The 13,962-nt window shown below is 40.4% G+C and overlaps 1 protein-coding gene across 3 annotated transcripts in view; it reads left to right on the forward strand.

Moving 5' to 3' along the window:
• The first annotated feature begins 8,166 nt into the window (after window positions 1–8,166).
• The window catches only part of VPS13B (vacuolar protein sorting 13 homolog B), a 481,062-nt gene continuing 475,266 nt past the window's right edge, over window positions 8,167–13,962 (forward strand). For 2 of the 3 annotated variants that reach the window (XM_048068672.2, XM_048068671.2), the window contains exons 1-2: window positions 8,167–8,366; window positions 9,377–9,554. In XM_048068672.2, coding sequence (XP_047924629.2) covers window positions 9,408–9,554 — 147 coding nt within the window. In that variant the 5' untranslated portion in view covers window positions 8,167–8,366; window positions 9,377–9,407. The remainder of the gene's footprint in view (window positions 8,367–9,376; window positions 9,555–13,962) is intronic. The other variant, XM_048068670.2, reaches the window with a different exon arrangement.

Genomic DNA, 13,962 nt, shown 5'->3' on the forward strand with positions numbered 1-13,962 from the left:
CGGCTACTGCTGGGAAGCTCCTGAGCTGGAAGAGATTCATAGACAGCTTTAGAAGCCCCATAATTCTTCATGAGCCAATACCCATTGCTTTTAACTCCAACGGTTTTAAAGGTCATCCAAGTAATGTAAACTGGATTTGCATTACTTCAGTCCGATGGACTGGATCTCACTGAAAGGATTTTGCTACCAAAATTATTTGCATTGCTGCAGCAGCTAGCAGCTGCAGTCACAAACTGAGCTAACGTTTTATATGACAACGTACAGCACAAGAAGATGGTCCCTGCCTGAAAAACATACAAAATAAAGGTGTCATCTGTCTTTACATTTTCCCCAGATGTAACAGTTGGCATGTGTTTTGTACATCAGCCTTGCCATGCGAAGAAATGTTGCACCTAATTACATCCTAAGGTAACAGGTAACATGGAGATGTGACGGATGGATGGATGGATGGATGGGGAGCCCAAGGACATAACCCTGTGACAGTGATCCACCAGACAGGGAGAGTATCAGTTCACTTGCTCCTAGCTGTTGTCATTTTGGTAGACATCCTGCTGATAGAGCGAGACGACAAAGGATAGCAAGGAGTAAATGAGTAAAGTTTAGATTACCTTGGTAATGATTTTGTTCATCTCCTCTAAAACAAACATTCATCCTTTTTCAGTACCATATTTGTATGTTTGAAAGAAGCAAATGTACTCTCCTACAAAATACAATTATTTTTCCCCTTTTCACAGAGATTTGTTCTTGTTGGAGAAGAAACTGTGTTAAACATAAGGGAAAGCATGGGTATGAAGAGAAAATAGCCTAAGATTACTTAATTTTTCCAGGTAATTTCTGACCAGAATTAAAATCAGGATGGGTTGCATCAGCAGCTGTGTTCTGCTGGGAGGAGCACACCATTTCAGGACTCTACATTTCTAGAAATGGCAGGTGCTTGTCTGAAAACACAATAAAGGTGATGAAGAGACATGTAGATGTAAGGGTATGAGATTCATTACTGTAACCCTTGTAATTTGTGTGGTGTCAGTCTTTGAAACAAAAGTTAAGAATTCGTTTTTAAGAGTCAGTTCTTTCCATCTCATAGACTCATATTTATTCACAGCCATGAAATATCTACGTAAAGCTTGACCAAGCTATCAGAAACCCAGTGTCCTGATATCAGCAAACATTTCTGCAGTCTGTGTCACAAATGCAAATTACTAATGGAGTGTGCTAGTCACGTTTTCTTACATATTTATCACATAGATATTAAGAATTTCCATTATGGAGCAAGATTCAGAAAAGAGTGGTAATAAATTATCTAATAAGATTCTCTGCAATAACTCATAAAACATTGCGATCATCTCTCACTTAAATCATGCTACAAATATTTGCATGTTCTCTAAAGCAGTCTCTCAAACTCCAGCTACTAGTAATAGGCTGAGATAAGTCAGCGGTCTTCCCATCCTTCTTCCCATCCCTCCATGTTTTAGATTACACGGAAAAATACTCGGTGGATGGCATGTAATTCAAATGGAACTAGGAACACCGATTTGAACTAGAACTAAGAAAAGTGTAAATTGTATGGTATAATTATTCCTCTTTGGGCTACTGAATGATGTTTATCTGTACATAATGAACTGTTCAATGCATTGTGACAGGGTGATATAAAAAGCGTACTCAGAATTTCTTGTGCATCACATAAATGCATGTTGGATATGACACACTGGAAGTCAGTACCAGTTGCCAGAGAATGGGTTAAGTAAAAGTATGGACCAAAAATAGCAGGTCCTTGGAGTAGAACACACTATGTGCAATGCTGCCTACTCAGTGTACTTAACACTAAATAGTAAGGTTTCCACTTTCTCCAACTTCCACTTCATAACAAATTAATGTTAGTAATGTTGAACCCAAAACATGAAAAGAAAATAGCATGGATTAAAAGAAATAAATGAGGGAAGCAAATAATTGATAACAGCTGCCTGGATAGTGAGAAGCACTTGGTTTAAAGCAATAACAAATCCACAGTGTCTCAAAACTTATCAAAACAAATGTGTCAAAACTGCAAAATGATCAATAGGTGATGTATACAACTCCTAATCATGTTTTCCAGGTCTCCTCTGCTTTTTCTTTGCTGTATTCACCTGCTCTGTCTTCACCTCAGTTTAAAATTCAATCAAATCACCAGGCTTCCTGCCTTAAGCATTGGTGCAGTCTCCTTTCTTGTGTCAGAGTGGTCACATGTCCATCTTTCCAGGTTGTCATACACTTCATCCTAATCTCCCGCTGTGTGCAGGTGTTTTTGCCAGACTCTACATGTCACTTTTCAGGAGTAGAGGGAATGCTGAGCAGTCATCCCATTGGAAGTGGGACCCTTGCAGCTCTTTTATAGCCATTGATTTTTGGAGAGGTGTGAAATAGCTACTTAGCTTTACAGCAAAATGCATCAGAAAATCATTTAATACTAACATTTGTAAATTTTTGCAGGGAAAAAAGTAAGCCTAAGACCCTTAAGTTATAATCTAGTGTAAACAACTAAAAAAATACCAAATATTCTGGAAATAACAAAGAGCTTCCTTCATATAAAAGATCCAAATATACTGATCATATGCTTTATATGTTCTCTTTAGTCCTTGGTCTCGTTTGTAGCCTGACTTCAATGTATATAGCCAGATTTCAGTGTTAGAACCCATGTTTACTCACCTATAAAGTCCTGGAAGCCCAGGAGATCACTGCTGAAACAACAAACATTTTCTTCACACAGAGCTGTGGCAGCCAACAAGATGCCAAGGCTGGATTTTTGGAGCTGACACACATTTTCATGGTTTTGCAGTTCTAGTAGCTGTTCAACCTGTCTGATATTCATTAATATCAGCTCTAAATATGCAAATCAAGTCTAAACATGTCTTCATTCACATTAAGAAGAAACTTTGGAACAAACATCAGCTCCTGTAGAAATGCATCTGGCTTCAGTTGCAGGACAAAGGGCTTCATAGAGTGTCACAGCTTCACTGAGAAACTCATTTTGCCAATAAATAATGAAAGCAACTGGATTTTAGCATAATTCAAACCAAACACATTCCTGAGCTTTGCCATTTCTACCTTCATCCTCTAAAGAATCACCTGGTGACACAAAATAAAGCTGCCATTTACTTTTTATCTTTTGATAATACATAATGTTTTTAAAGGAAAAATGCAATATTTGGTATTTATACTTATGCATTTCTTATTTATTTACAATTATTTGTACATGTAAATAAACAAATACAAATTTCTATATTTGTACTATTTATAGTTCTTTATCTGTAGAGATTTAAATATAAATACATTAAGGTCAGAGAACAGTGCCCATTTAACTTTTGAAAAGCAGGACTATTCTGAAAGAACGCATGCTAGAAGTTGTCATTACAAGTACATATGTTTTGCATGAACAGTACAGCAATAGTCAAGCAAAACCCTGTGTGAAACATTTAGTGCATAAATCTCCTCGTGCCTGGAGGCAGTAATAAATTATATGTTTCTTCACAGATACATTTTACCATTGTCAAATATACATTTCATGTATTGGAACCAAGAATAATATCTTCTTGGTTGACTTTTTTTGGTGTGTTCCATAATTAGGTATAGAATTCAAAGATCTCTCTTTAGACCCAAAGGATACATAAACTCTTTAAGCATTTCTAAACAGGTCAAATAGCTTTATATACCCTAAAACTGCACTACTGAAACACAGGTAATTGTTCTCCTTCATTACCGATCCAACAAAACCTTTCAAAAGACTTTAAAGATTTAACCTTCCTGATCTGGCTGTGCATGCACATCTCCTAGGATTTATCTGGAAATAATACTCCCAGAAGACCAAAACTGCATTGCTTGTATGCTCCCGCTGCCTTCAGTTCAGGTTCCCTATCATATCTTTCATTCACTCTGGTATGTGAATAGAAGTTCAGTACCACAGGTACTCTGCAGAAACAATATAACCTCTATATCGGAGGGCTAATAATTCCAAAAGCAACCTGAATGTACGTAAAAAGAATTTATGCATGCAGTCTACATTTAAAAATCCCAGTTTCTGTAGTTAAATCCTTACACCTGAGTGTAGCCCAGCTGTCCGCGCCAGACCCTTTGCACACCAGCAATGCTCGTGCTGGTTAAGTTGGTTGTTAGACCATTGCACACTCTTCTGAAGAGGGACTTTAGAACCATAGAACCACAGAATCATTAAGGTTGGAAAAGACCCCCTAGATCACCTGGTCCAGCCATTCCCCCACCACCAATGTCACCCACTGAACCGTGTCCCTAAGCACCACGTCCAACCTTTCCTTGAACACCCCCAGGGACGGTGACGCCACCACCTCCCTGGGCAACCCGTCCCAGTGCCTGACTGCTCTTTCTGAGAAGAAATGTCTCCTGATTTGTAAGATGTTTCCCCCTTAAATACAGAGTGTGCACTCATTAACAGGGAGGACTGGGGAAGCCAGCAAAAACCTCAAGACAGGTTAGCACCCAAACCTCTGTAAATGTGCCTCAGTCCCCAGCGTGCTCAGCCTTCTGCTCATCATCTGTTATGGGAATTTAACTTTAAAAGATTTAATGTGTTGGGAAAAGTGATTTTCTAAGAAGTCAGATGAGGCAGCAGTGAGCTGGGATTATATACCAGAAGCTACTTGTTTCCAGAACCTTGTGAACTTAGTACACTAAATTAATACTTTCTAGTTTTACTTAGTCTGGACTTCACCATTTTGACAGAGTCATGCTCATAATATTAGTTACAAACTCTAAATTTATTTTAAAAACAGCTTTTTTCTTTTTGAACTTTGATTTTCCATTTTAAAAGTCCCATAATTCAGTCAATCTTCCTTAACACTTGAAAAAAAAATTACTACCTTAAGCCCATATCTGCATGTCTTCTTCAGTATAATTTTCAGGCAAAATTTAGGGAATAGAAGAACAAATGAAGCCTACAATAGACAACTGTCTGTACCTTTAAATCTGGAATATACCTAACATTCACATCATGATGAAAGTGTATGTGCAAATTTAATAAAAATTATTTTTTTTTTCCCAAATATCAAATCTATGTGCATTTTGGTGAATTTGAAAATAATTTCAGAGTGATATATACAGTGTGGCAACGATTTGTTTCCCACTTTTTGATGACCACATATGATTTAATAATTAGATATGTGGCATTACTAATAAGCAGTGTAATTCTAACAGAGAAACAGACTTGATTTATAATGCTTGCTTTTGTTGATGTAATTTTTAAAAGCCTGAAAAATATTAGAAGGTCTGTAATTTTAGTCAGTATAGCCATGAGCTCAGCAAATTCCCAGTAAAACAGGACAAAATGCAATATCATTGCAGTAGAAACTTAAAAAGAAACCACCGGGAAACATTACAAATTAACTAGTCCATGTGTTAGCACCTATAAACAGAAAAGGAGGAAGAAGCCCAAATCATTTTTATTTCTTTCACAGGTTACAGTCAGCAACTCTTTCATTCTGTCAATCTCTTATTGTCTATGGGGCATATAATCACAAAACAGCAGACTCTTCTCGTACATGGGTAGCCTAAGGGCTGTCAAACACCGATGTCATAGCAGGAGGCTTTGCAAAACTGTGCTCAGAAGAAAGGGCTGGTTTAAGTTTGTGAACAAGAGAGGTAGAATTGGACTAATTTGGCTGCGTGGCTGTTTCTTGTTTTATTTTATTGTTTTAAATCTATTTAAAAGTCTAATTTCCTTGTTTTCCCCTTGACTGCAGCATCTGGTAGTGGGATAGTCACTTATTTGTACTCCCTGTTTCCTCATCTTTCCTCATTTTTCATGAACTCTGTTTTTCCCTTCCATGTTTCATTTACTCTGCTTCTGTTGCAGAAAATGGCAAATCATACATATCAGCAACAACACTGAAACTAGAAATTCTCCTACAGTCTCTTTTATCAAGATGTAGTCCTGTGCAGGTAGATACGTTTCCAGAGGACTTCCCTGAAGTCCTGTCATCTTCACACGTCTGGCCAAATGTTACACAATCTTGTGCACACTTCCCCGCTCTCTAGTTTTAGATATACTAATTTTTAATGGATTCAGAATTACTCAAGTCAGCTACTATATGAATGAAGACATGTATGTCACTAAACATGCAGTTTTAGGTTGTACCTTACCTGCGTGTCTCACCGGATTGCTGAAATACTGAATAAATTGGGCTAGTTCAGGCAGCTGCACTACGCTGACATTTCCAGCAGATATGCCTTTGTTGCTTCAGTGGGCCCAAGTTAATTTCTCCGCCTATTACCTGCAAATTCCCTGCACCCTGAGCTCTCGTGTCTTTGTTCTTCAGGGACCTCTTGGAACGTTCTCTGGATACTTTCGTTTTGTGCCACCCGCTTCCTTTGTGTCAAAGACCAATTCCTGCATGATCCCACTTTTTTTGTACTTTTCTCTTCTGTAGGAAATAAATTATTCAGGGCGTCAACATACTGGAACTGGAACTGAGATGGAGGTAGTTATAATGAAATGCTAATAACTGCCAGGAAAATTACAGAGTTGTTCAGAGCTGCTAGGTCTGCCAAGCAGCTGCCAGGAACACCACGTGTCTCCCCTACTCTTCTTCTAGTTTACTGATTTTCACCAAAATAGGGCGTTGTTCTTCAATTCCAAACTTTCAGAAAACATTCCAGTGTTGATTGGATGTGTCATTCAGAAGTAATCACATAATGGACAAAGGAACAGAGGAATGTTTTTCTGTTGAATATGAAGGCTTTTGATGCATGCTTAGGGTGTGCTTCAGCATTACACTTATCTGTTGGCATATCCCTCTGTTGTGTCAATGCAAGTCTACAGGGAGGCCGTGCTATGAATGAGGTTGCTGCCATTAACACACATCATTTCACTGAGCTGGCTCACAGCGCACACTCCCGAAAAGTTTTATCAGTAAAATTCACCACTCCCACAACTCTAGCACAGGGACAGAAATGTGTAGCGGTTATGTAAAGGAACGCTTCAAGAACGTTAGCACTAGAGAAATTGCAGGCTGAAAACATACTCTTATTGAAACATCACTGATGCTGTTAAAGTATTTCTGACCTTCAGGTGCCTGCTACCATCTCTCACAGGTTGACATGCCACAGCTGCTGAAAAGGGCCTAACACTTCTCTACCATGAGCTCTGGAAGTGGTGACCTTTGTCATAAGGGTAAAAGCAGTCCAAACTGCTTCAGGTTTGTGGAGGGAAAACTGCCTTGCGGGCTGTGACTCTTGAGTGAAGATGGCACAGCAAGTGAGGTGACTGTTTATTGAAAAAAAAAAAAGGATAGATTCATGATTAACTCAGCATGTGTATGCCGTCTTTTGTTTCCAGACATGGAACTACACCGTACAGGTTAAATGCATAAGATTTGGAATTTCTACAAGGAATGTAAAACTCAATGGTCATATCAGACTCGTCTTTAAAAACCAAAGTAGGAGGCCTTTGTAACAGGCTAGTCATTCACCCTGGAAAAAATCAGCCCCTGCTCTTTCCCACATCGACCCCACGAGGATCCCGTTAATCCACTCTCCCCAGTGCATGCCCAGGGCATTGGCGCTGTCCCAGAGGGTTTTTTCTGTCAGCATTGCTCTGGGCATGCCTAAAGCCCAAGATATTTCTGAGTAACTTTCTCCTCACGTTCAATACTGAAATTCAGAGCCTAGTTAGAACACCACACGAAAGCGATACGGGAAACACACATCTTTATTAGACAGGTTGAGAACCAGCTACACGCTTGCTGCCACCGACATCTGCCCAACGGCCACCCGTCAGCGCTGCGGGAACCAGGCGGCGGGGAGGGAGCGGGCTGAAGCCCTGCAGCCTCCAGGAACACATCCCAGGATTAATGCAGGACAGGCTGGAGCCCGTGCTCTCAGCCCGAGATGCCTCCTTCGGCGCCCCGCACGGCAGCAATGTACCGAGGAAGGCGGCTCCTCCTCAGCCGCGGACACCGACCGGCAGCCACCACACCCCAAAGCGACCTCCCTCACAGGGCGGCCGGCACCGCGCATGCGCACACCCCCTCCCCGCCCCATAACGCCGGGGCGGAACTCCTGGCAAACACCTCTCCTCCGCCTTCACGCCCACCTTCCGGCCTCACCGCGGTGCTCCCCTTAAACCCTTCCGGCCGGGCCGGCCAGCCCAGACGCGCCCGGACGATAGAGGGGAGCGCACGGAGCGGGGAACCAGGAAGCGGCCGTGAGGCGGCCGCGCAGGGCGCCGGGCTCCTGCTGCCCGGCCGGCCCGGGAGGGGGGCACCGAGCCGCTGTGGGGCGGGCACCCGGCCCCGCACAGCCTCGGGCGGGCGGGCACGGCCGGCACGGGAGCTGCTGGGGGTGCCCCGGCTCGCTGGGGAGGGGTGCGTGTCCCTGGGGAAGCGCGGCGGTGCGGGGAGGGAGGGGAGTGTGGGAGGGGGGGTGGCACTAGGGGAGCCCAGGTGCAGGTGGGGGGCGTTGGGGTGAGGGGGGCGTTGGGGTGAGGGGGATTTCAAGCAGGTGTTCTGGCTCTGTGCGCGTTGGTTGGGGTGTGAGAGCGGCGAGGTGTTTCTCGGGGGTGTCTTAATACGGGCGTTTGTTAGTTAAGAGCGGTAGGATCTGTATGGGTTTAGCTGTAGTGTAAGTTACTTGTGTGAGTTTTAGGTGAAAGTATGGGAGGGTGCTTGATATCTTCTCCATCTCCCTCCCTCTGTCTTTTTTGGGTAGTGAACATCCTAGTTATTAGCTCCTATATATATATATATATGTGTATATGTGTGTGTGTATATATATATCTAAAAGCTGGGTATTCATAAATCCAAATAGACTTGCTTTCATCTTGATATCTATTTCATATTTAAGTGTAAGTATACGGATGGTTGGGGTTGCTCAGCCTGGAGAAGGCTCCCAGACACACCTCATTGCAGCCTTCCAGTACCTAAACAGGGCTACAGGAAAGCTGCGGAGAGACCCTTTGGTAGGGGGTGTAGGGATAGGACAAGGGGGAATGGCTTGAGACTGAAAGAGGGTAGATTTGGATTAGATATAAGGAAGAAATTCTTCACTCAGAGGGTGGTGAGGCCCTGGCACAGGCTGCCCAGAGAAGCTGTGGATGCCCCATCCCTGGAGGTGCTCAAGGCCAGGCTGGATGGGGCTTTGGGCAGCCTGGTGTGGTGGGAGGTGTCCCTGCCCATGGCAGGGGGCTGGAACTGGGTGGGCTTTAAGGTCCCTTCCAACCCAAACCATTCTGTGGTTCTATGTCTGTATACGTATCCTTTGTTTAGAATATGAGGTAGATTTTTTGCCTATGTCCAGACAACGTGGTTGTCACTTTACTGGAAGTTATGCTGACAGATTTGTAAATAATACCTCATTGTCTTCTCTTTGTTTCTAGTGCCTGACCCGTAATACAGAAATCTTCCAGAATGTTGGAGTCCTATGTAACTCCCATTTTGATGAGTTATGTGAATCGCTACATCAAGAACTTGAAGCCTTCAGATCTACAGTTGTCACTCTGGGGGGGAGATGTTGTGCTTAGTAAACTTGAATTGAAGCTGGATGTACTTGAACAGGTATGTTCTGATTAGAGTAGCTGTATTATGTGTCTTTGATTTTGGGAAAATCAAGAGTTTACCAGTTTACATGGGTCTGCACAGATAAATGTTCACTTACTACTTGTTTTTCTTATGCAAATTGTTTTTTCCTGCATATAGTTACTCTCGTATTAATTCTATGCTATTTGTTTAGTGATGAATGGTAATTTTTTCATTTTCTACAAGCTAAGGGGGCGTGAAGAGAGAGGCTCTTTTGTGTGTATGTTTATTCTTTCAGTGACCATTGTTTAACAACAGAAACATCTAACTAAATCGCTTTTCCGGTCATATTTACCAATTGCATATAGTAACTAGTTCAGAATGTCACACAGTCAAGGAAGACCTCTTTTTAATTATGCAAACCAAACACAGATTTGTGTTCTCTGTATTGTTTTATGGCTATGGTTTTAATCATTCTAGTTGTATCTGAGCCTGAGTAATTGAGGGGAGAATTTTGTCAGCTAGTTTACGTGGATTAGATCTGAGGCCCCGTAACTTAACAGTAAAAAGAAAAGCTTCACCAAGTAAAACAATTGTTGAAGAATTTGGAGCCTGTAGTTAAAATGAACCGGGTAAGTCTTTGCTGAGGAACTGCTTTCTTCTGTGCTTATCCGTGTTGACGGTGTAAGTGTGTCAGACAGATAAAGCTGTTGTACACGGAGTAGCAAGTCTGAGCTAGAGTCCCGTGTCCAATTGTATCCCAAATGAAGGGGCTGAGAGAGAAATAAAATAGTGGAAGCAAAAACTAATGGAAGATATAGATAATACGGCCTATGGAAGAGCAATGTAAAAGACAAGGACCGTGTCTTAATTTTAAATAAAGTAAGATGAGGCAAGAGTCTTTTTTGCATGTCTTTTATGTGTGAGATAAGAAAGAATGGAATAAATTTTACTCAGGAGACTTAGACTGGACATTAAGGAAATTTCTTCTCGTGTTTTAATCAGATTATGAGGCATTGGAGTAGACTGTGGAGACTGTGTTGTCTTTATCAGGGGAACCTTTAGAAATATGAAAGAAGTGTTTATGGCCAATAAAGTATCTCTGATCCACTTTCAGAATAGGATCAAGCCTTTCAAGAGATATTGTCAGTCTTTCTGTAAAGAGCCTGATTAATTTTCCTTCCAAGTATTTGGTGGCCTTTGTATTTTCTCTCAAGGCAGATGCCTTTCAGTTCCTCATTTTCTTGGTACGGGATGCCCATACAATTAGTGTGGGTACTAGATTGCAGTTGGTAGGATGTGTTCCTCCTGTGTATATTTAAAGTCTTTTTAATTTTACATGCTATGGAATCAAAGGAGGATTGATCAGAAGGGAATTCTGGATGTTGTCTGATCCAACCTCCTGCTTGGAGCACTCGGAGCTGTTACCAGCATTACATGAGATCAGTTTTGTTCTGTTGAGTCTTGGAATCTCCAGCCTGGGTTGTGAAAACCTCCTCTTTGGGTAAACTGTCACAGTGCTGTACCGCTCCTATAGGGATAAAGTTTGTTCTCACAACAAACAGTGACTTGGGATGGATATATCAAACCATGCATGGTACCTGGCCCTATAGGAGTTTGCTATCGCCTACTTTCAAGGAGTTTCTCAGAGATGATCCTTGCCTGTACGTGTTTCAGCTCGGTCCATAAATACCCAGTGCGATCTGTTGCTGTCTTGGCTGTTCTACTGGCAAGTGCTGCTTCATGAACCCTTGCGCAAGTCTTATTGGCTTTGATGGGGATGTGGATGTATAGTAAATACAAAATGTAGCTCAGTTTTTTTTTTTAACAGTTCATTTGGCTGTGTGTTTATGTGAAATGTGGTGATCTTCATTTGGCTCTTATGCTTTGAACCTTGCCTGGACCCACAGAGCATATTTAGGATGTCCTTTATCTCTTTTTTTTCTTCTTTCTCATTTTTGTTCCTTTTTTTTTTTTTTTGAAGGGATACTGCTTTATTCCTGCTCAACAAAACTTTTTTTTTTTTGAGTATGTAATAATGCAACATCCCTAAGCCTTTGCAGCTGGCAGGAAATTCCCTTAAAAAGCTGAACTCTCTAGAAGTTACCTGTACATGTTAATGTATTTGGGAACATTGAACATTGTTAGAGGATTCCAGCTTTTCTTGAAATCTTTTGTAATATAGCTGCTGACTTAAATTTATCAAACCCAAAGAGAGAACATTTCTGTACGTGAAAAAAAAATATATATATACTTGATATGTATATATATATGTATATTTTATACGCAGTCATTAAACTAAAATAATATAACTTTCTGGAGTAACTTTACAATAACTTCTAGGGTCTGTCTCTTCCCCCACCTGACTTGCCATTAGGCAGTATTTTTGACCATACCAGTTCTGTAGTGAAAGCTGAGTGCTTGTTTGCACTCAGGCTCAACCTTCTAGCTACAATGTGGCTTTCAGACATAATTATGGCATTCTTTGAATCCTCAGTTAATTTCATAATAATTATCTTCAGTTGAAGATTAAAGCTAATAAAATTAGGATCTCTGAAGATATTTTTGAGATTAACAGTACAAAGTAAAAAGTTACTGTAGTTGCCAGATCTATTCAGACATGTTAATAGCTTGATAATTCTTTAGTGATGGAAAGATTCTTTAAACATTTTAGCTAGCTAACACGTTCTGTCTGGTATCTTGGTCAAAGTGTTTTTGAAAGTTAATTAAAAATGTAATCAGTGTGTGACTGTAGGGTCTTTAAACCATTGGTTACAGTGGTAACTGCCAGTACCTTTTGGGTCATGTATGTTGTTTCACTATGTTGTCTTTTGCTTTTGTAAAGATAGATTAATGGGGAGAAGAGCAAAACATGGTTTGTGTTAAGACTTCATAAAGATTGAATCTGCATTGACACCTGAAACACAAACTGTGTTGCAGGGATGGTGTATGTGAATAAACGCGCACAGTAGAAAATCCAGGAAACCTTACTATAGTGTTACACTTTTATAATGACTGAAGGTTTTAATCTGAAAGCATTCAAATAATAGCAAAGACAAATACGAAAAATGACAATGTACTTAAAATAACTTTAAGGAAATGAGGGTGTAAAAATATCTTAAGTGTCTGAGCGATGTGCCACTGTGTTACTTGCGAAGCACCGCCTTGAATGTGAAGAAGAGGTATTTGAACACTGACTTTGAGGAACAGTACGTACACCCCAAAGTTAAGAAGAGCCTTGTATTTTAGAGCAAGGGGAATTAAGATCATCTGGTCTGCGGTCTTGCATGATGTCAGCCAGTTATTTACATGTCAAGCCCATGAGTTTGTTTTCAGCCATGTCATAACTTTTGAAAGATTTATATGATGTAAATGTAAAATTTAAAAGGTAAGGCCTAATCTGTCATAAGTACAAAAATACATTCAGAATTTCATGCTATACTTAATGAAAGGGGAAAGATTGCACAGGAAAGGAAGAGAAATAAAACTGGTCTTTGTTATGTTGGATTATAAACAAGTTACTAAATTTGGCACACATTTGTTTTGTATTGTCTACCGAAGTAACACAACAAAGATTTCTCTGCATTGCTGTAACGAAACTTGCTTGTGCAATTAGGATAATGTCAGACACTGTTTGTATCAAAATTCCTTTGAAACAAAGGAACTATGTTTTCTAAATACGCCGAAGTTCTGTGTCGCTATGCATTTGGCTGTATTGCTTCAGTTTGAAAGGATTCCGACTTCCATTCATTTTTTCAATACCATGCAGTTAGCTAGAAAAAAAGTGGGAATATGTTAAATCCGTCCAGCAAATGGTAGAAAAAGATGTGTTGTAAAATGGTCTTTGAAGTAAATTCATAACTTCCATGTGTGAAAACAAGTCAGGATCTAAAAAGACATTGTAGTACTGAGGTACATAAAAAAAAATTACATATTTGTGAGTGAGGAAAGGGAGTTTATTTCTATCATCATAAATAGTAATAATTTGCTGTTTGAGTCATGAAAGCACCGTCCCTTAAATTGTAGCGTGTTTTTTAGATTGCATGTTTTTCTGATCATTTATTTCCGTGGGCTCCCACAAAGCTGCAGGACAGAAGATACCTTTTCATTTTTGGTATTATCTGTGTAGCAATGTCTGTAACTAAACCGTCCTGTACTTGGTTTTCAGTGGCTTAACTGCAACTGTCTGGATTAACATTTTATGTGTGGTGATTTTATGCCTAAGGAGAGAGGCTTTTAGCTAAAATCTTCCAGTGTATTTGTGAAAGAGATGAAGAAACACTTGTAAAATCAGATTAACAATTCTCAAACTATTTTCAAGAGAAGGTCTGTAACTCAGGTTTTGGAATGAGGACTTGAAATTGTGATTTTGTGTAGGTATAGTCAAGGTGGCAGCCAAGAGTCCGTGACAGGATATGTTTTCTGTTTCCTTAACCTTTAAATTTAT

The sequence above is a fragment of the Anser cygnoides genome, chromosome 2 (genome assembly GCF_040182565.1).
Source record: "Anser cygnoides isolate HZ-2024a breed goose chromosome 2, Taihu_goose_T2T_genome, whole genome shotgun sequence".
Lineage (NCBI taxonomy): Eukaryota > Metazoa > Chordata > Aves > Anseriformes > Anatidae > Anser > Anser cygnoides.